This window comes from Chenopodium quinoa, unplaced genomic scaffold, assembly GCF_001683475.1.
Source record: "Chenopodium quinoa cultivar QQ74 unplaced genomic scaffold, ASM168347v1, whole genome shotgun sequence".
Taxonomy (NCBI): domain Eukaryota; kingdom Viridiplantae; phylum Streptophyta; class Magnoliopsida; order Caryophyllales; family Amaranthaceae; genus Chenopodium; species Chenopodium quinoa.
In genome coordinates, this window is record NW_018744469.1 from 685455 (window position 1) to 710082 (window position 24628).

General features: G+C 36.7%; 1 protein-coding gene across 1 annotated transcript; it reads left to right on the plus strand.

Moving 5' to 3' along the window:
* Nucleotides 1–10205: 10205 nt before the first annotated feature.
* Nucleotides 10206–13115, plus strand: LOC110697557 (L-type lectin-domain containing receptor kinase VIII.1-like). Its single transcript, XM_021874921.1, has one exon. The coding sequence runs from the start codon at nt 10546–10548 to the stop codon at nt 12733–12735; it is 2190 nt and encodes a 729-aa protein (XP_021730613.1). The 5' UTR covers nt 10206–10545; the 3' UTR covers nt 12736–13115.
* The last annotated feature ends 11513 nt before the right edge of the window (nt 13116–24628 follow it).

The window sequence follows — 24628 nt, forward strand, 5'->3', positions numbered from 1 at the left end:
CGTCGAATTCATGGCTCAAATATTCGCCACCTTGATCCGATCGAAGTGCTTTAATTTTCTTGCCAAGTTGATTTTCAACTTCTTTCTAAAATTCTTTGAATTTCTCAAAAGATTCAGATTTATTCAACATTAAGTAGATATAGCCATATCTACTGTAATCGTCGGTGAAAGTGATGAAATATCGGTAACCTTGTCTTGCGGGTGTACTCATTGGTCCACATACATCCGTGTGTATTAGACTTAATAAGTCACTTGCCCTTTCTCCCAACTTGGAGAATGGATGTTTTATCATCTTGCCTAATAAGCATCCTTCGCAATTTTTAAACGACTCTAAGTCGAATGAGTCAAGAACACCTTCTTGAAGAAGTTTCTTGATGCGTTTGATGTTAATATGGCCAAGACAACAATGCCACAAGTAGGTTTGATTCGACTCGATGGTCTTAGTTCATTTGGTATCATTCCTATTTTCTTTGTGTAAAGCATGCAATATAATTTTAACATATGTTTGAAAGATAATCTTTGAAACAACTACGTTAGAAGTCTTTCATTTCAAACATCTTGGTGTCCCACACCACTGATCAAAATATTGTTCAAAAGCATGATAAAACTAGAATTAGTTTTAATTACATCTCAAAGACAAAATGGTGCATGCAAGCACGACCAAAAAACCATCTTCGTCGTCTTCTTGCTCTTGCACCAACACTTGATAAGCTTCTCACTTGGTTCCTGAAAAGGCAACATAAAGTGAGTCATACTTGGTATCCAATACCTTATGATAAGCTTAATTCACAAGTGTTTAGGAAGATACCTGAGGTAGTCGGAATGTTCCCCTCTTCCTTGAAGAGCATGCATTCTCTCTTGTAGTTGCCTTGCATGCCACAATGGAAGCATCTCATCTTTGCCTTGACCTTCTTGAACTCCTTCTTCTTAGCTCTCAAGGGCCTTTTGGTCATTCCATCGGCGGTGTCTTGGCTAAGAAGTTGCACCACCTCCTTGAGGGAGTGTGTCTCCTTTCCCGCAGTGATATGCACTCTAAGTGTATCATAGCCCGAGTGGAGTGCAGCAAGCAAGATATGCCCCGCCATCTCATCTTCCGATGGGATTCCGAGAAGCTGCATGTGTTTGAAGAGTCTAGTCATTCCAAGCACATGAGGTCGGAGGGGCATGCCGGGTCATAATTTGGCATTGTAGACCTTGGTCCAAAGCCGACGCCTTTCCTTGGCAAGGCATCCCACGTTTGGTGGCTTTATCCTCATGTTTGAGAGTGACCTAGTCAAGTCAAACACGAGTCCATCAAAGTTGCCATTGTCACTCTTGGTGACTCTTACATTGACAACGTCCTCAAGTGCTTTGAGGAACATGTCCGGGAGATAGGAGGTAAGACTTTCCTTCCAATCTTCTGGGATGGAATTTGCCATAAGTCGTGAGACCCTTTTGCAATTGGAAGACCATTCTTCATGAGCCTCATCGATCATGATTCCTTTGGCAAAGAAGCTTGGAATGGGAGTATAAAGAGTATACTCCAAGGAACAATTTCGGAGAGTTCTCCTGAGTTCCTCCTCCCATTCCTTGAAGTTGACCAAGTTTAAAGAAAAGGCCAACTTCTCGGGGAGTTCCGGACACATATGGTTGTGGTTTGAGTTACTTGCTGACATTGTTCTACAATTGAAAGAATTTGAAGTGAAAAACCATTCATAAATCAATAGTTGAAATTTAAAACGTTCATGCATATATTCAATCTTATTGAGAATTTTATCCACGCATTTAAAAAAATGTCCCTTATGGGCGAGAATAAAATGATTCCGAGATCCCAAAAATCAAGAAATGGTTAAGCATGCTTTGGCTTGTCTTAATCATTAAATATCTTAAGGTAAGCAATCCAATTGCTAATAGCTCCAAGCTATTCTCGGTTTGATAAAATGTCGCATCTAATGCATTCTTGACATTTTATCTCTTTTGCCACAACATCTAAGGACTCCTTACTAATATCGTTGAGCTTAACCAAGACAACTTGCATACCTAGGATACCTTACGTTCCTAGGGAAGTAGTGATGTATTGCTTTGGTGTAGTCCATCACGTACACGCATTAGTTCGGTAAGTGTTGTTCTTGGAACGGAAAATTTTAGCTCAATATTATTAAGGGGCCTAGGGTTTCTATGTTGGTTGATTTAAGTGAACTTAACTAATCGTCACAACATAATAGAAATCCTAGACATGCATCTAGAAATCATATATAATAACAATATATGTATAAGGCATAAAATAAATGCATTTGGAAACTAGCATGACCCCTTGAAATCTTCAATTTCCATGGGTCTTCATCTTGGCTCGTCTTCGTCGAAACGCCGTCTTGAGACATCTTGGCCAAAATGAAATAAAAGAAGATAGCTAGAACGACTAGGATTAATCTAATAGTACAAAAATACTTAACGGTTCGCACACCGTATTTAGATTTACAAAAATACATAACGGAACGCAATCCGTATTTTCTATCCTAGTCGGGCCCCACTAGTTGCCATTTTCAAAGACCTGTTTTGAAAAACAATCTTCCATTCACCCATTCACTATTTGTGAATGGCCCATGCAAATTTTACGAAATACATAATTAAACACGCAAAACTAGTAACTAACTTAGGTGGTTAATCCAATTAACGCGCCTAATTAAACCTAGTCAAAGTTGTTTAATCCATTATTTCTAAACGCAAAATGCTAACGCACTTAATTAAGCTCCCACTAAGTTCCGCATCCGTACTTAATTAATCCGATTAATTAAGTCGGCATAACCCAAAATTGTCAAAATTTTGCAAAATCGAAAATCGAGGTTTTTAACCTCGTTAAATAATTACATAAATAAATTTAAAAAGGCAAATTTTTTGCAGAATCATAGCTCAAACTTAAGCAACAACGCCCCATCCTATGATGCATGGCGCACCATGGCTACTAGGCAGCAGTGGGCTGGCTGGCTGGTGCTTGCTGCCTCGCTGCCCAGCAGCAGCACAAGCTCGCCAGCAGCTCACGCTTCACACGCACTAGCAGCATTGAAGGGGCTGGGGCTGGCGCTTGGTGCTAGCATGCTGCGCCCAGCACATCACACTATGCTGGCCAGCACCACGTATGCTGGCGCCTGGAAGCAAGTGGGGGCTAGCTGGTGCTTGCTACCACGCTGCCCAGCAGCGCCTCCAAGCACCCAGCAGCCAAGGTCACTGCCGAAGCCCAGCCATAGCACCCCTCGCCACACAGCCACGCAACATTGATGCTTAGCCATGCGCGCACCATAGGCAGCCTACATGTGGGCTGCTAGGCAGCCCGACTAGCCTTGGTGACGCTTGCGGTTTTGCATCGATATGCGTACATTTTACTCGGAATTTTTAATTCCGATTTGTGTGTGAAAATAATTAATTCTAAATTACATTTTAGAATTAATTTGAGGAAAAAATAAAATAAAATAAAATTAAGTCCTACTTAAATAAAATTTATTTTATTGGTGCACAAGCCTAAATTATCCAAAATTTCAATTTTGAACAAAATTAGGTCTAACTTTATGCTTAAAATAAAATGAGCTATGTCCATAATTAATCTTGCCAATATGCAAATTAATAATGGGTTTGACAAATGGGTGTTGGAAAAATAAATTAACCCTCCAATGATAAAAAATTTCCAACTTGCAAACTTGTGTAAAATACCAAGATTACATCTTCCAATATGAAGAGTAATCAAATTTTACTCACAAGTAATTGAACTTGATGGATTTTAATCAACCAAACATGAAAAATCCAAACTTTGTTCAACATGGAATTTAGGGTTAGGGTTCCAATCATTTAAACCTTTAAAGATTAGAACTTTAACATTATTTGGGAACTTAAAATTACAAGATGACAACAAGTTTTCACACATTATTGCAATTTATTTGCAAAATTTGTGAAAAAACAAGTTTATGTGAAAAAATGGTATATCAACTTAAGCACTAATAAAATCTCCATTATTATGCTTAAGGATATTTTAAAACCAGTAGATTAGTGATGCAAATGTGCATTTAATCTAACCTTGTAATGCTTGCATTAATCAAGGCTTAAAAAAGAATTAAAATTTTCGTTGAAAAACGAAAAACCCCAGAAAAAATGGGTTTCTGGTTCGACTTTGGCTTCTAGACAGTTCTAAAAGGGTTGAATCTGTTCCAAAATGTCGATTCCACCCAAAAATCACTATTTTTGAGCCAAAATCTGGTTAGACAGCCAAATCGAAAATAAAATCGAGTTTTAAAATTAATTAAAACGAGCATCTAATCTAATTAGAAGAACATGAACCAAAAAAATAAATTCTTTTAAAACACCTTAATTAAAAAATAATTGCAAAAATTAAAAGGAGCGTGGCTCCGATACCGCTGTAGGGTTTCGTAGTGACCCGACACTACGTGGAAGGAAACCCACCAAGACCCTCCCCTTAATTAAAACAATTAACAAGCATATTAAACTTAATCAAACAACATTAAGAACAAGAATTATACCTTTGTCGCGTGCTTCGCTCCCAAAGAGCTCTTACTTCAAAATCCCGAAAACACGAGATCTCCAACGGATCGTATCCTCGACCCGACCCGAGCGTCCTAAGTCTTGAAGGTTAATTAAGACCCGGACAAAATAACTATGAGTTTTACGAATCAAAGGTTTACTCTTAATTAGAGTTGCCTTTTTAATTCCGCTCAAGGTTGTTCATTTCCCAATACCCAAGCATGGTATTTATAGGGAAAAGAACCCTTGATTTTTCATCCTCCACCAATGTGGGAGTTTTGAAAATCAATCATTTATTTAATTTCCAAATTAAATAAATAATCAAGTTAATCATATTGCGACAAGTGGCATGTTCTCATGCAAAAGAGTGGTGGCCAAGGTTAGGTGGGGGACCATATGCCTTGCTCCCCAAGGCCTTGATTTGGTCCCCACACCCTTGCAAAAAACCATCTCAAGGAGGGCTAGCTGGCTGCCAGCTAGGGGTGCCAGCTAGCAGTGCCTTGCTGCCCAGCACCCCAGCCAGCCAGCCAGTGCGTGCTGCTGCTGGGCTGGTGCTGGTGCTTGCGTGCTGGCGCTGGGCGCTGCTAGCACATAGTGCTGGCACTGGCCCCCAGCAGCCCACGCACAGGCTAGCACGCACACTTTCTTTGCGCGTCATTGCTAGCACAGTCAGCATGCGTGCTGCTAGCGAGCCACGTATGCTCGCCCCTTCCTTCACATCGTGCTACGCAACACGCAGCGCGCCACGCATCACGCACCACGCAACGCTCGCACACGCATCAGCCAGTGCCTAGCACTGCTATGCTTGGTGCGAGGCACGCACACACATAGGTGCGTTGTGCTTGGTGCGTGGCCTGCGATGGTGCCTACACACGCAAGGCCAGTGCTGCTTGCTAGCTCACTGTGGTTGGTGCTGCCATGCGAAGGCACGCACACAAGCACACAGTTCCGTGCTGCTGGGCGACGGTGCACACGCACACGCACACACGCATGTGCCTAGCACTGCGATGGTGCTGTGCGTGGTGCTAGGGTGCTGCGATAGCCTGCCATGCGCACCCAGGCTAGCACGCTGCTAGCTGCGATGGGATGCCTGGGCTTGTGGTGCTTTGCGATAGGCTGCCATGCGCACGCCTAGGCTGCGATGGTGCACCTAGGCTGCGATGGTGCGCCTAGCACACCTAGCATGCTAGCTTGAACTAGCCTAGCATCCACATGGTTAGACCATTGTGGTGCTACGGCTACATTTATACTTGTCGCTTTGTAATTTTGTGACGCTCGGTCTCGACGCCCTAGGCTCGATATCCTACGTCTGTATTCGTAAAACTTTGCTGACTCATTAAATCCTTTTGGATTAATTCGTCGTCTCGGATTGGTGATTCGATTGGGTTCGACCCGAAGGGTTCAATTAAGATTAAGATGTAACGTCAATTATACATTGATATTACTGATCGGAAGCGGCCTCCACCTAGGCATTCCGATCACTTGACCTTACTGAAGAATTAGCTCCGTAATAATTATGAACCCTCTATCGGAAGAATACACTTGTTGGAAGGACACCATTCCTTTCAAATAATTTAAGAGATTTAACAATCGTCATAAGTATATTACTCATTATGGCTATCGGAACCACTTTCCTCGACCATGAGCATTGCAAGTTCTCTTGTTTGAGTACAAGTCCGCTTTGATTTTGAAACGTATGCTAGAAGGGAATTATAAAGGCAACACTCGGGCGGCTAGGGCCTCTTAGTAGGGGAAGTTGACAATGCAAGACAAGGAATGTCCCCCTATTAACAATAGGGAACTTGTCTTTGTTATTTACAAGGCCTTTCGAAGAGCGAGACTGTGAAAATGCATGGCCATGTTCAGATAGATTTTAGAAATCATCTACTTATTGACAGTCGAACTCGGAAATTGAGAAACACTTCTGGACGTAATAAAGATGACGATGAATCTTACCTTATAGTTCATGAAGAGACATTAAACGACATAGGAAATGGGCTATACACCAATTGCACAATCAGCACACTTGTCTGGAAGGACAAGTGTGAGATTGAAAGGAATGGTGTCCTTTGAACAAGTATATTATTCCGATAGAGGGTTCGGAATTAATTAGAAAGCTAATTATTCAGTGAAGTTAAGTGATCAGAATGCCTAGCTAGAGGCCGCTTCCGATCAGTAATATTAATGAATAATTAATATTACAGCTTAATCTTAACTGAACCCTTCAGGTCACACCCAATCGTGTTAGCGAACCGAAGTGACGAATTAATCCGAAAGATTAAATGAGTCAATAGAGATTTTACGAATTAAGACGTCGGATACCGAGTTTAGAGCGTCGAAAGTGGAGTCGAATTTATGAGTCAACGAGACGAGAAAATCAGTCAAACAACAAGTCAACGTGCGTGAAAATCCTAGACTCGATTTATGAGTCAACGAGACGAGAAAATCAGCGAGCATGTGCTTGGGCGCTGTTGCGTGAATTAAGCCCGCCTTGCTGAGGGAAGTCCTAGCTGGCTGGCCCAGCCGAGAGACCAGGCGCCAGCATGGCTGCCTTGGTGCTCAAGGCGGGCTGCCACTTGGCGCCACCCTATTGCACTTGGTTTTGTGAAGGGGTAGCTTGGGGAGCAAGGGGAAGGTGGTCCTCCCCTTGTGGTCCTCATCTACTCCTTTGCTCTCCTTGCGCCACTTGTGGTTTGATAATTGTTTTGGCTTTTTAATTTAATTTTGATTTAAATTTAATATTATTTTTTCTTTTTACCAACTATCCCACATTGAAAGATGATGGGAATTCTTGGGGAGATTTCCCTATAAATACCCATCATTGGGTATTGGGAATTTCACTTGAATTGGTGAACTCTAAGGGATCTCCAAAAGCAAGAAAACCTTTGTTCATAAACTCTAAGTTATTTTTGGTGTAGCCCCGACTAAGCTTTGGGGTAGGGACCGGTTACGGTTCGGTAGCGAGGGTGTGATCCGTTGGAGGTTCTCGCACTTGCGGAACTTGAATCTTTCAAGTCCGAGCTCAACGGTTGAGCGAAGCACGCTACTAGGGTGAGTAGTCTTTCTCCCTCTTCTTTCTCTTCTATTATGTTTATGTTTATTTGCATGCTTTTATATACGTTGTAATTATTATGCATGCGATCTGGTTATCGGGTTTTGTTTCTGCGTGATGTCGGACACCGCAAAACCCAACAGGCGATGGTAAGAGGAGCGCGAAGCTTATCGAGCTCAACGATGAGAGCGATGACGACGGGTTTTGAATTGAATGAAATTAGAAGCCTCGACCTCCATTGTTGCAGAAATTAAAAGGTTGAATTGAATGAAATTATGGAGAATAAGTAATCAAAAGAGAGATGAAGAGAGCCGTGAAAATGAATAAGCCCCAAAAATACTAATGTGAGGTATTAGATTATTATTGTTTGGTATTAGATTATTATTGTTTAGTATTAGATTGTTATTGTCAAGTATTAGACTAATATTGTTTAGTATTAGATTGTTATTGTCAGGTATTAGACTAATATTATTTGGTATTAGAATATTATTGTCAGGTATTAGATTATTTTTGTTTGGTATTAGAATAGTATTGTTAGGTATTAGAATATCATTGTCATACATTAGAATATTATTGTTAGACATATTGGATTCACCGTGAGTCCGGACTCACACTAAATGTTGTCTTACTTTTTTAATTGAAAGTGTCCTTTTCCCATTCACTTTTATTACTTTATTGGTTGAGAATTTCACTTTCCCATATACTTTAATTACTTCACATTCTTCACCTTAATTGACGGAGGGAGTAAAATAAACTTGCACCTATGGGACAACAATAAAAAGATGGAGGGAGTAATAAACTCCAAATCATGTGACTGGTTAATTTAAAAGAGATGGCTCAAAAAAAAAATGGAAAGAAAAAAAGAAGGTAACTTTGAGGAGTAAAGAGAGTTGGGGGAATTTTGTCTATGAATGAACAACGCCAAAAATACGAAATTTACATTGTACAGCAGGGTGTACTATACTCATGGTACACCTGGATGAAAATTGTCATTTAAATTAAAAAAAAAATATGTCATCTTCTAAATTTACGCTACTTGATTGAAGAATTTTTGTTATTTCCTTTCCATATTTTTAGCTTCCCTTATCCATAATTGTTCATAATCAAATTTTGAAAAATGATAATTTTTGGAGAAAAAATAATAAATAAATAAGTGAGATGAATTTTTTAGAGAAAAAATGACGGCTCATGGTGAATTTCGTCGCGATTTATGATTGTCAATTTGCAGTTGATGATAAAGAGAATGATGCTTTTTACAATTATATTTAATTTTAGGTTTTTGTCACAGAATGTGAAGGTAGTTTTTAATTATTTTTTACAATTTAAATTTCATAATTTTGTTGTTGTTGATGATGTTTTTACAATATTATATTTGTTCATTGATCATTGTTAATGAATTCGTTATTGAAAAAAAATGTAACTTTTTAATATTTTAGTTTTAATTTTTTTTATTTGAATTTGTGTTATTTCGGAGGTTGAAGATGAAGTTCTTTCGGATTGGTATAAGTGTTCTTTTATCAGTTTTTTTTTATCCATATTCATTTTTTTAATTAGAACGAATACGTTCGTTGAATTTAATAATATGTTCTTTAGGTCTAAACTATATGTTCTTTACGTCACAAACTATGTACTTTGGGTCTAAATTATATGTTCTTTACGTTACAAACTATTTGTTCATCTAATTGCATATATTCTTCAAAAAAATTATCATCTATTTGTGTATATATTTATATTTTTTGAAAACAAGATCATAAAGGTTGATGAAGAAGATATTCTTTTGGGACCTTCTCTATTGTAATTGATTTTTAGATCTAAAGAACATTCTTATATTAATAAAGAACATGATAATAATATTTAAAGAACATTATTTATATTTACCATACATGTCATTTCACAATAAGTAATGAATATTGGGTGACAATAAAGGTAAATTAAAATTACAACCAAAGAACATGAACATTTAAAAATAATTTATCCGGAAATTTGATATAATAACGGACATATAGAAAGAATATAAATATTTTTTTTGACATGAAGAAAGAATATAAATAATAAATATAATGAACACCATAATAAATATAATGAACATCATAATAAATTATATAATGAACACCATAATAAATAAATAAATCTCTAAATATACATATATATATATATATGTGTGTGTGTATATATGTATATATATATGTGTGTGTGTGTGTATATATGTGTATATATATATATATATATATATATATATATATATATATATATATATATATATATATATATATATATATATATATGTATATTTAGAGATTTTTTTTTTTAAAAAAAAAAGAAAACGAACGAAATAAAAAATATTGGAATCTGAAAATGAAATCTTGATCAAAAATAATTTTAGAGAGATTAATTATAGAAAACTGAATATTTTGAAATGATTTGACATTAAACGCATGGTAAAAATCAATTGGTAACTATCTTTTACTTTTTAAAAATCTGTTTCACAAAAATTATCACATTTTTTATCTTTCAATGCTGTGTTCTTTTATAAATTTGTAATGTTCATTACAATTACTCCATATAAGTTATTTTCTTTCCGCTTTTATTTAAATTAGTTTTGATTTGGGCATATAATGCGTATGATACATCTGGGTCTGCGAACCAACTATTAGCAAAAATAACCGTTGGAAATGTGAACGTGTAATTCGACTGATCCCCACCTGTCATCCTCAACCTATCTTTGGATTCTAAACAAAAACAGTATCACAATCACACCCCCCATTCTCATTCTTTACTCTTACTTGTTTCTTCCTTTCTCTCCAACCCCCATTTTCTGCCATCTGCCCATTTATTTCCACACTATTTAACCTCACTCCACTCTCTCTCTCTCTCTCTCTCTCTCCTTTGTCTTAACAACAAGTACATTATCAATCTTTCAATCTATCTCTCACAATATTTACCAATTATTATTTTTAATTTCGCTAATGATCTCATAATAATTTCCAATGTTAACTCATCACCACCTCAACTTCATTTTCATCACATTCATCATTATGGTGCTATCTATCCATGTTTCCACCGGTGTGAGCACCACTAATGGCGGCGATACCACGGAGTTTGACTTCGGAACGTTAACCCTCACCAGCTTAAAACTCCTCGGCGACGCTCATTTAAACAATGGGAGCGTTCGCCTCACCCGTGACCTCCCCGTCCCAAACTCTGGCGCCGGGAGGGTGTTTTACTCCCGTCCGGTGAAGTTTCGGCAAGCCGGAACTAATTTTCCGGTGAGTTTTACTACTTTCTTTTCTTTCGCCATTTCAAACCTTAATCCTAGCTCCATTGGTGGTGGACTCGCCTTCATTATATCCCCGGACAACGACTCGAACGGAGCGGCAGGAGGTTTTCTTGGGCTTAACCAGGGTTCGAACCCGGGGTTCGTTGCGGTTGAGTTTGATACATTAATGGATGTTGAATTTAAGGACATTAATAGTAATCATGTGGGTTTGGATCTTGGTTCAATGGTTTCAGCTCATGTAAGTGATTTAGATACAATTAATGTGGATTTAAAGAGTGGTGATCTAATTAATACTTGGATCGACTATTCTGGATTAACTCAGATTTTTAGTATTTCAATTTCATATTCAAATGTTAAACCCAAATTACCACTCCTTTCGTTTAGCTTTGATTTGGATAATTTTGTGAGTGATGAAATGTTTGTGGGTTTCACTGGGTCAACTCAGGGGAGCACTGAGACTCACAGTATTGACTGGTGGAGTTTCACCTCCTCTTTCGAGTCGTCATCGACGTCATCGGACCCTCAGCCGTCTCCTCCTTTCACTGTTCAGCGGCCGCCGAGTGGGACCACAACGGTGGCTGTACACGCTCCTCCGCCGGCAATTCCGCCATCGCATTCGAAATCGATTGTGTCAACTAATAAAAGCTCTTGTGGCAACCAGCTTTGTAAGCGTAACCCAGCTGCAGTTGCTGGGGTTGTGACAGCAAGTGCTTTTATGTTAGCTTTGTTTGGAGGGACTTTATTCTGGTTTTTCTCAAAGAAATCGAAGGTGAAATTACCTAGGAATTCAACATCCTGTTCTTTAGCAACGGATGTCATTAAAATGCCTAAGGAATTCAGCTACAAAGAGCTGAAAATCGCCACTAAAGGGTTCGATTCAAGTCGGGTAATCGGACATGGCGCCTTTGGGACGGTGTATAAAGGGATATTGCCGGAAACAGGGCATGTCATCGCAGTTAAAAGATGTAGCAATAACAATGGAGGGCAAGGGAAGAACGAGTTCTTATCAGAATTGTCAATAATTGGGTCACTTAGGCACAGGAATTTAGTTAGACTTCAAGGTTGGTGTCACGAGAAGGAAGAAATATTGTTAGTGTATGATTTAATGCCTAATGGGAGCTTAGATAAGGCATTGTTTGAGTCAAGAGTGGTATTATGTTGGCCACATAGAAGGAAAATTTTACTTGGGGTGGCCTCAGCTTTGGCCTATTTACATCAAGAATGTGAGAATTTGGTTGTACATAGAGATGTCAAAACGAGTAATATAATGTTAGATGAAGCTTTCAATGCGAAATTGAGTGATTTCGGGTTAGCTAGGCAAATGGAGCATGATAAGTCCCCGGATGCAACCGTGGCAGCGGGTACAATGGGGTATTTAGCCCCGGAGTATCTTCTAACAGGACGAGCCACGGATAAAACCGATGTGTTTAGCTATGGGGCGGTGACTCTTGAGGTAGCGACTGGCCGGAGACCGATAGAGAAAGAAAAGAATGGGACCAAAGGGCATGGGAATTTGGTAGAATGGGTGTGGGGATTGCATACAGCAGGGAGGTTGTTAGAGGCAGTTGATGAAAGGTTGAATGAAGAGTTTGATGAAGGAGAAATGAGGAGAGTTTTGCTTGTTGGGTTGGCATGTTCTCACCCTGATCCATTGGCTAGGCCTACAATGAGAAGTGTGGTACAAATGTTGGTTGGTGAGGCAGAGGTGCCAATTGTCCCTAGAACTAAACCTTCTATGAGCTTTAGTACATCTCAGCTTCTTTTGAACTTGCAAGATAGTGTTTCTGATTGCAATGCTATGCTTACTATCTCCACTTCATCCTCTTCTTCGGACCGCAACTTATTCCTACCGGGTGGTGGAACCGCCGAAGGTGGTAGTGGTGGTGATGATCTAGTCTAAAAGATAACACGTCTATGCACCGACGTGTTTGTTTCATGCGCTGCAACAACCCACCCCTGTAAGATATAATTTGGGTAACACATCCATATGGGTGAGAATTTTGTCATTGTTGTAAAATTATTATAGGGTTTTAGTTTTAATTTGATGACGCTAAGTGATATTGTTTCATTTGATTAATTATAAGTGTATACACAAATAATGTGTCTCTAAGGTCAAACTTAATTTTTTTCCCACAAAAGAAAGGGGAAAAGTATTGTAAAACGCACAAAGTTTCGGACTTTTTTCATTGGGGTACAAAGGGACCCTTAGTTTTGTTGTAATATTATAACTCATTATTGTAACAATATTGGCAATGGCTAACAAGGTGGTATTGATGATTATTAGTCAAATTATCGGTTGCAATTGGAAATTTGTAGAAAAAAATAGTGGGGTCCAAAGGTGGTTGCTTTCAAGTTATCTTTTTTTATAAAAAAGGGGGCATACATTCGGGGTCTAGAAGTTGAGTAGAGGTTTAGCAAAGTTCAGTGACAAAAAGGTGGGCGCATTTATTTATATTCGCTTTCTTTCAAAGAAGCATTTCTTTGTAATTTTTTTTAGCATTAACAATGAGGGATTTTTATCAATGGATTATCCTTTTTTCACGGGTCTTTCATGGTGTCTTAACGGCTATCTTTTCGTCGGTTATTAGTACTTATTAATTATAACAAAAAGAATAATTTTATGTTTTACAAACAAAATCCTTTAATTACAATTCATAAGAAATAGATATTTTGAGAAAATTAAATAAAATAGATACAGTATATTGTTTTGAAAAGTTAGAACAACTATAATTTGGAAATCAATTTTGTGATTGGCACACCCTAACTATAGTTTAATTAATAGTTGGCACACCACCAACTATTGATTGAATTGAGGTGTAACACGTGTCATTAATGAATATTTTTTGTTACTCAAACTTAGACATTTCTGGTAATTAAAGGGTAATTAATGGCACGCATTGTAGCTCAATAATTTATAATTGGTGGTGTGTTAATTGTTAGTCAATGTATGGGATGTTGGGTGTATCCAAGCTATTATTTAGAATAGAGAAGGTATTGGGTGCAACAAGTATATATGATATGTAATATTTGGTGGAGGATACGTATTATTTGATAGAGGATATGCATATGTATAACTTGTTGGAGGATATGTGTTATTTGATAGAGGATACGTACAGTTTGTTGGAAGATATAACATTAGTTGTTGAAGGATATATGATAATTGATAGAGGATATGTACAATTTATCTTGATAGAAGATACGTACAGTTTTTTCGAGGATACGCGTTATTTGGTAGTATATATGATATGTAGTATTTGGTGGATGATATGTGTTATTTGATAGAGGATATGTATAGTTTGTTAGAGGATATGTAGGATATGTATTATTTTATAGAAGATATGTACAATTTGTTGGGGGATATGTGTTATTTGATAGAGGATACGTACAGTTTGTTGGAGGATATATATTATTTATTGGAGGGTACGTACAGTTTGTTTCCGCACGAAATATTGGGTCAAATTTCAATCCAATGACTTATACTAAGCTTATATACCATGTTTACATTATTGATAACTATAAACAAGCAACTAGGAGTCAAATTAAGGCAGTTACATCTTCACTTGGGCAAAAATGGCCCAAATAAGGCCTATATAATTATTACTTTGCCTATTTTCTATATTTTTAATCCAAGGAACTCATTCTTTCTCATAAAATGTCAATATTACATAGTTTTAGGTGTTTAAGGCTTGAAATCACATGAAAGGAGCATTTTATTAAGTTTTAGGACGCATTTTCACCCAAATTCAACCAAATAAGGTCTTTATACCTTCAACTTTGCCTATTTTATGAATTTCTTATCAAATGAGCTCATTCTTTCTCATAACATGTCAATATTACATATTTTAAGATGGCTAAGACTTGAAATCACATGAAAGGAGCATTTTACTAAGTTTTAGGACGCATTTTCATCCATATTCAACCAAAAAAGGCCTTTATGACTTCTACTTTGCCTATTTTTTACTTTTCTTATCAAATGAACTCATTCTTTCTCATAACATGTCAATATTACATAATTTTAGGTAGCTAAGGCTTGAAATCACATGAAAGGAGCATTTTACTAAGTTTTAGGATGCATTTTCATTCCAATTCAACCAAATAAGGCCTTTATGACTTCTACTTTGCCTATTTTTAACATTTCTTATCAAATGAACTCATTATTTCTAACAACATGTCAATATTACATATTTTTAGGTGTCTAAGGCTTGAAATCACATGAAAACAACATTTTATTAAATTTTAGGACGCATTTTCATCAAAATTTAACCAAATAAGGCCTTTATGACTTCTACTTTGCCTATTTTCTACATTTTTAATCACATGAACTCATTATTAATCATAACATGTCAATGTTACATAGTTTTAGGTTGAGAAGGCTTGAAATCACATGAAATAAGTTTTTTACTAAGTTTTAGGACGCATTTTCATCCCAATTCAACCAAATAAGGCCTTTATGGCTTCTACTTTGCCTATTTTCTACATTTCTTATCAAATGAACTCATTCTTTCTCATAACATGTCAATATTACTTAAGTTTAGGTGGCTAAATCTTGAAATCACATGAAAGGAGCATTTTACTAAGTTTTAGGATGCATTTTCATCCGTATTTAACCAAATAAGGTCTATATTTCTACTTTGCCTATTTTATGAATTTCTTATATTATAAACTTATTCTTTCTCATAACATGTCAATATTAAATAGTTTTAAGTAGCTAAGGCTTGAAATCACATGAATGAAGCATTTTACTAAGTTTTAGGACGCATTTTCATCTTAATTCAACCAAATAAGGCTTTTATGATTTCTACGTTGCCTATTTTCTACATTTCTTATCAAATGAACTCATTCTTTATCATAATATGTCAATATTACATATTAGGTGGCTGAGGCTTGAAATCACACAAAACAACATTATACTAATTTCTAGGACGCATTTTCATCCAAATTCAACAAAATAAGGCCTTTATGATTTCTACCTTGCCTATTTTCTACATTTCTTATCAAATGAACTCATTATTTTTATAACATGTCAATGTTACATAGTCTTATGTGGATAAGGCTTGAAATCACATGAAAGGATCATTTTACTAAGTTTTAGGACGCATTTTCATCCCAATTAAACCAAATAAGGCCTTTATGGCTTCTACCTTGCCTATTTTCTACATTTCTTATCAAATGAACTCGTTCTTTCTCATAACATGTCAATATTACTTATTTTTAGGTGGCTAAGTATTGAAATCACATGAAAGGAGCATTTTACTAAGTGTTAGGATGCATTTTAATCCATATTTAACCAAATAAGGTCAATATTTCTACTTTGTTTATTTTCTGAATTTCTTATAAAATAAACTCATTCTTTCTCATAACATGTCAGTATTAAATAGTTTTTGGTAGCTAAGGCTTGAAATCATATGAAGGGAGCATTTTACTAAGTTTTAGGACGCATTTTCAACCTAATTCAACCAAATAAGGCTTTTATGACTTCTACTGTTCTTATTTTCTACATTTCTTATCAAATGAACTCATTATTTCTCATAACATGTCAATATTACATATTAGGTGGCTAAGGCTTGAGATCACATGAAAACAACATTTTACTAAGTTTTAGGACGCATTTTCATCCAAATTCAACAAAATAAGGCCTTTATGACTTCTACCTTGCCTATTTTCTACATTTCTTATCAAATGAACTCATTATTTCTCATAACATGTCAATGTTACATATTCTTAAGTGGATTAGGATTGAAATCACATGAAAGGATCATTTTACTAAGTTTTAGGACGCATTTTCATCCAAAATGACCCAAATACGGCCTATATGACTTCTACTTTGCCTATTTTCTACATTTCTTATCAAATGAACTTATTCTTTTTCATAACATGTTAATATTATGTTGTTTTAGGTGGATAAGGCTTGAAATCACGTGAAAGGAGAATTTTACTAAGTTTTAGGACGCATTTTCATCCCAATATAACCAAATAAGAATTTAAAAACTTATCTCGGTCAGGTGAGATTCGTTCATGACCATCAAGTCACCCTCCATGTCGAGAAGTAGGAAGATATATAGGTTCAGCATTGGCTATATATACTCGGCCACAAAATTACCAATCTCCTCACCTATAGTCCCATGAATCACACTTTCTTTCGAGTGAGTTGGATTCCTTACTTTATTTTGCAATGTACCCATGTGTCTTTCAAAAGGATAGCACCACCTATTTAACACTGGACCGCACAACTTAATCTCACAAACCAAATGAAGAATCAGTTGCACCATTATGTCAAAAAATGAGGGTGGGAAATACATCTCAAATTTGCACAAAGTCACAACCACATCCGCCTTTAGAGCATCAAGTGCACTAGGATCAAGCACTTTGCTGCATATTGTATTGAAAAACGAACAAAGGCTTGTAATAGCTTCCCTCACTTGCTTCGATAAAATACCACGTATTGCAATCGGTAGGTATACTTGCATCATAATGTGACAATCATGGGATTTCATACTTGTCAAATTCAATTCTCCATTTAAGGATACAAATCTTATCATGTTAAATGCTTACCCTGATGGAACCTTAATGTCGTACAGACATGCACAAAACATATGTTTCTATACCCTTGAAAATGTGTAGCAAGCCGGAGGTAAATAAGCCTTTTCATCCTTGCCTTTTCCCTCATCTTTCTTCTTTGATGCATCTGTGGCCTTTCCTTTTCCCTTGCTCTTCCCCTTTCCTTTTTTCGCAACAATTTCATTTTCCTTTTTCTTTCCTTTTCTAACCCTTTCTTGAGCCCACAATTCTAGAAGAACCCCCATCTTTTTCAAATCAAATTGTGCACCCTTTCCATCCTTTGTTTTTTCCTTGAATATTCATCAGTGTTCCCACAAGAACATCACACACATTCTTCCCTATATGCATCACATCAAGACAATGCCTAACATCGTGTTCTTTCTAGTGTGGAAGCTTCCAAAAGATTGATGGTTTTTCAAAGAGAGCAGTTGAGTTCGCAGATTTTTCTGTTTTTCCAAACACCGTTCGTATACCCTTAACTCGAGTATAAACCTCCTCACCATCCAATGGCCTAGGCGCAGTCCCCTCTTCCTTTATCCCATCGAAAGCCTTTTTTTGCCTACAGTATGGGTGATCGCGCCTGAGCAACCTTCGGGTCCACACGTACACCTATTTGTGACAATTATCAAGGTGTATGCTTGGTGTATCATCAATACAAATGGAACATGCTTTTTTCCCTTTGTTCTTGTACCCAAACGAGTTGTCATATGTAGGAAAATCATTAATAGTCCACATAAGGGCTGTACGCAATGTGAACATCTCATTCTTATGAGCATAAAAAACGGAAACCCCTTCGTCCCACATCTTTCTCAAATCGTCAACAAGTGGCGCAAGATAAACATCTATGTCTACCAGGTTGTCTTGGCCCCGTTATTAGCAGCGAAAGCATTACATACTTACGTTTCATGCACAACCAAGGAGGCAAGTTGTAGATCACTAAAAGTACCGGCCATGTGTTGTGTTGGGTACTAAGAGTGCCAAATGGATTAATCCCGTTCGTGCATAACCCAAGCCTTAAATTTCTGAATTCATCACCAAATTTCCCAAACTTCATATCAATGTTCTTCTATTGCAGGGAGTCAGCTGGATGCTTCAGTAATTTGTTTTTATTTCTTCCCTCTGCACGCCACCTCAAGTTTATAGCGTCTTTTGGTGTTGAGAATTGACGCTTGAACCTTGGAATGATGGGAAGATACCACAACACCTTAACAGGAGGTCCCTTCTTGCCAGCATTGCAACTAATGCGCTTGTAGTGTGACTTCTTTTATCATGGACACTCCTCCAATTATTCATATTCATTTCGATAAAGAATACAATCATTAGGACATGCATGTATCTTCTTATACTCCAAACCAAATGGACACATGAGCTTCTTTGCATAATAGTAAGACTTAGGAATTTCATTCTAGTCAGGCAACATCTCACTTAACGCGGTCAACAAAGAAGTAAAACTAGTGTCCGTCCAACCATGCTTCGACTTAATGTTAAAAAGTGTTAGCACGACTGAGAGTTTGGAGTATTTTTTGCACCCAGGATACAAAGGCTTTTAGAAGCCTCCGATAATCAATCAAACATATCACCTTCAACACCATGCATCATCTCATCCACCTCTTCATCCTCAACCTCATCCACCTGATCATCCTCAACCTCATCCTCAGCTCCATCCTCACCATTATCAATAATATATTCATCAATCCCGTATGCCTCGTCCACATGAATCTCATCGCTTTTGTCATGCACATCTTTTCCATCAACACCCCATTGTACTCTCCTTCACTGTGCCAAATCCACAATGGTATTTAAGCCTAAACCCACGACAAATTACATGATCTCTAGTTATTTCAACACTATTGACCACCTTCATATTATAACAATCAAAACAAGGACAATAGAGGCCATCGACACCCATTCTGTGCTGATAACATGAAGCCCTCTCGCAAAACTCTTGAACCCCATGAAAGAATTCCAACGTATCACGTCTACCGTACATCCAACCACGATCCTTTTCCATTTAGTAAATCATCTCTAAATATAGCAACATATTATGAATAATGTATAATTGCTACATATATTATTTCAATCAAATTAAAGTACACACCATGCATATACCATTCGTATAGTGAAAAAATTCATGCTTCCAAGGGGTCCTAATCACTCAAACCTAACCCATCCTTGAATGTCTAATCTCACTAGTGAATTTATGTCGACTTTCCAATTTTAAGGAAAATTCGGCATCATTTCCCCCCCAATTCTCCAAGTATAGATGTAGGTAATTACTTACCCACATATGTACCCAGAGAACATGGTGAGGAAATGGTAAACCAAGATGTTCCTTAAATTTGAAAAAATAGACATATATTCACCACTTAAGTGAGAGTAAACGTTCAAGAATAGTCCTAACCGGACACTATTCAAGACTTTCTCCTAATGAGAAAGCCTTGAATGAGTATCTAGGCATATGATGATGCAAGCATTCTATATATAGTTGTATTTTTTTGTCATTAAACAGTAAACAAGTTGTAATAGCATGAAAAAAACTTTTATTAAATGGATAATGAGAAAGACACATAGCTTAGTAAATTTTATAACTCATACGAATATATCAAGTACAATAGATGTACACTTTCTAACTTTCCACTTGAGCTACATATGTAGTCTTCAAGCTAAACTTGTGCTTCACATATGAATCTATAAAAAAACAAAAAGAAACAAAAGTTAGTAATTAATTAGTACCTACATACATTGCTAAACTATAACACATCATTCATTAAACTAACAATTGCTAATCACTAATTTATTTAAAATATAGAGTATTTAATGTAATTTGACTATTTATTTACTAATTTGTAACACAATTGCTAATCATTAATTCATACAAAATTAGAAATTTTGGAAATAGTATTTTTTTTAAAGCTAAATTCAACCAAGTTTTATTTTACATACCAAAATTCAACTAACTGGCAAGGTTACTAATCTCTAATTTATTCAAAATTACCCATTTAAACCACTTAAAATTCACAAAATTGGGGTTAACTTATATTGAAACCCTAACTTTAGTTTGCTCATATTCCCAACAATTGTTCAAAATGCAAAATAAAATATAGGTAGAGAATTGAAAATAATTGTTCAAGATGCCCAAAAAATTAATATTAACCCTAGGTAGAAGACGTGAGAATATCCACCATAATTGGAGGTGGAAGGGGAGGAGAGATGGAGGGCAGAGGACGGCGGCTGCTCCTACGTAGGTGGAGCAGGCGGCTTTGGTAGATGTCGGGGCGACTCCTTTGCATGCGCTGCTGAAATCTTAATAAAGAGGGAAGAAGACTTTGTGGTGGCCGTTGGAGGACGCGGCTATGGTGGAAGGGCTTTCGATGCAGGTGGCGGTAGTGGTGGAGGGGGTTCCGGTGCGCGCAGGTGGCAGTTGTGGTGGAGGAGGGTGGTGGATTCAAGAGAAGGGAGAAATGAAAAGGAGGGAACGAGAAAGAGAAAGAAGAGTGTACGTGGGAAAATGAAAAATGAAAAGCAACGGGAAGAAAGAGAAAGAAAAGAAAGGGGCGGTTTTTTTTTAATTCGCACTGGTGCGAATAACATAAGTTCGCACCGGTTTGGTTTGAACTGGTGCGATTACTCTTTCATTAAATCCCGCCAATTTTTTTCGCACTGGTTTTTAAAAACCGGTGCGCATTTTGCGGTGCTTATTTATGTTTTTCTACTGGTGACCAGATGTAGGTGGCTTGGCAAGGCTGCAGAGGCTATTGTTGCCTTGTCGAGGCTGCTGCTGCAAGTGGCCTAGCAAAGCTGCAGCTGCTGCTCCCTTGCCGAGGCTACTGCTGCAGGTGGCCTGGCAAGGTTGAAGTTGTTGTTGCCCTGCCCTTATGCTTCTGCTGCTGTTTTGCTCTCTACTATTGTTGTTTTGCTATCGTTGGTGCTAGTTTGCTTACGCTACTGTTGTAATATTATTATAGTCGGTCTGTTTACAATGTTTAACTATGTTCTGTAACCTTTTTCTTTTGAATGAAAATTGGAATATTACAGCTTTGTATTAATGGAAATTATAAGTTAATATATATATATATATATATATATATATATATATATATATATATATATATATATACATATATATATATATATACATATATATATATATATATATATATACATATATATATATATACATATATATATATATATGTTAGTGTTTATATGTCTATTTAAATGAAAAAAATGCAAAAAAAAAAAAAAATATAAAAAAAAATATAATAATAATAATAATAATAATAATAATAATACTAATACTAATAATAATAATAATAATAATAATAATAATAATAATAATAATAATAATAATAATAATAATAATAATAATAATAATTTTGGGCATTATTTGCACCGGTTCAAACCGGTGTGAATAAATTTTTTTAAAATTTCTTCAGGCATTATTTGCACCGATTAATCGATGCGAACACGTGTTATTACCACCGATTTTGAACCGGTGCGAATAATTTCACTTATTCACACCCCTCAAATCTAAACCGGTGCAAAACCGGTGCGCATTTATATTTTTCTACTAGTGTTGACTACGATGAAGGGAGAATAAGAGCCCCAAGTGTTGCTCCTCTACTCAGTCCACATGTTAGGTTTGAACATTCACTAATGCTAGTTAATCGGGAACGATCACTTTGAACCACCATCTACGAAGAGGGGGAGGAAACCGGCCACCACACACCACTACCACATGTCACATGCACGACAAGGGAGAGGGGAGATGAGAGAGATTAGGGTTAGGGTTAGGGTTTTAATTGTTTGGTAAGTTAATCAACCAACTGATTAACCTAGGCAACTCTAATTATATATCATATATATAAATATAGTCTAAAACCAAGCCCAAAATCTCATTCTTTACTCCATGTGCCCAGCCTACAAATTCTAGGGCGTAGGTAGCACTACATGCACCCCCGTTTTTCTTCATAATGACGTCATCTAATATATTTTCGGTTTTCGAATCACATATAATTAAAATATTCATTTTTGTAAATATAAATGTTCAATTTTGCATCATTAAATGTTCAATCTTGTTTATATGGCCGTAAAAAGCGAAATCCAATCCAAACCGAATTATTACTTCAGAATGGATCCAAACTTTAATTCGGATCGGTTCGGTTAGAAATATTTTAGAAAATTTGGATTTTCGGATCGGATTGGATTGACTTTGTTTGGATCAAAAAAAACCGAATTAACCGAAATATGAAACCATACATTTACAAATAATGATTGTAAATATTAATCATGTAAATTTATGTTTATAATTACATTAATATAAATTAGGTAAAACTATGTTTTCAATACTTGTATTAATAATGTACAATTATGTTTTCAAAACTAAAATTTTTAAAATTGCATTTTAATTTTTACAATTACTTTAATTTAGGCTCTTAAAATTTGCAATGAATTATAATTCGGATTAGATCTGATTGGATTGATGTAAAATCCGGATCGAGTTGGATTTGAAAATCAAAAACCGAATTTTATTTTGGATCGTATAGGATTTGGCCAAAATCCAAACCGAAAACCAAATAGATATCCCTTTTTGTTTGCTTTAATTTTAACCTCTTAATTTGGTCGCAGTTCTCATTTGAACACACAGGCACACGCGCGCGGACACACACACACACACACACACACGCATATATATATATATATATATATATATATATATATATATATATATATATATATATATATATATATATATATATATATATATATGTATATACTACCTCCGTTTCTGAAAGTTCGACTCACTTACTATTCATAGGGTCAAAATTAAATAACTTTGACCACATTTAATGACTTATACAATATAAATAAATTAGCATATTTTGATCTTATTATATTCCCCTTGTTTCGGGGTTTTCTGAGGTGTCCTGTGGGAGAGTTACAGCACCAAGTATGCACGCCTGACTTCTGTACCTACAAAACCACGAAACTCCGGTTGGGTGGAATTCCGCCTCTGAAGATCAAGTTAGTATGATTCCGGATGAGATCACGTGCGGAAAGTAAATGGGTATTTCTCTCTGATTCAGGGAGATTCCGCAATTAATATTGCTCGGGTTTTGTGTGTGTATTTATAAATGACAATATATGAGGATGATTCCTCTATTTATAGCAGATGAGAATCTGCTCCCCATTGGGGATACAATGCCACGTGGAAGCCATTGGTTGGATGCCCTTGGTGCTATAAGAGGGTGACACGTGTCAGGCCCTCATTGAGCCACGTGTCTAGAGTAATTTTTACCCTGAACATTTGCCCCTCATAGGTGCTGACATGGCTGTGCCACGTGGCGCTTGTGACAAGTGTCACCAGGCAGGAGGGCGACAGTTCGCCTCCTTCCCTCTATTTTTCAAATTTCAAACTAAGGGGGAGGAGAAGGTGACGGTTCACCTTATGAGATTTCCTATAAATAGGAACCTCCCTCCTTTCATTCCTCACTTTGCCATTTTTGAGAGAAATTCCTTGAGAGAAAAAGAGAGAGATCCTGACCCCGCCTGCTTGCTCTTGCAAACAGCCTTCAACCTCAATATATCCGGATACCGTTTGAGTGTCTTGTTGCCTGTCTCACTAACGTATCCTCTTGAATTAGTCAGTTTCTTTATTTGGATGTTTGGTAAGGTTGCAGTCGACCTTTGCCATCTGGAGCTTCTTTAAGCAATTTTTATGATGAATTGCATCTATTTAGAATCTTAGCCGGTTTAAACCGTCTGAGGTATCTTCAAGCGACCTCATTGGTGAGTTGCATTCAATAGACCCTCAGCCGGTTGACACCATCTGGGGTATCTTCAAGAAATCTCATTAGTGAGTTGCATTCGTTAGACCCTCAGCCGGTTTACACCGTCTAGGGTATCTTCAAGCAATCTCATTGGTGAGTGGCATTCATTAGACCCTCAGCCGATTTACACCGTCTGGGGTATCTTCAAGCAATCTCATTGGTGAGTTGCATTCATTAGACCCTCAGCCGGTTTACACTACACTAAAAATAATATTAAGCTAACATATATATAAATACATTATAATTATTCACTAAACTAAGAATTTTAGGGTTTACTAAGTCTGTAACCTGTAGATCTGCACTTTTATTGACAATCAAACCAAGTAATGTTACAACTCCTACAAATAATTAAAATTAAAACTTAATTAGGGCTTATGTTTTCAATTTTTATTAAAAAAAAAGGCC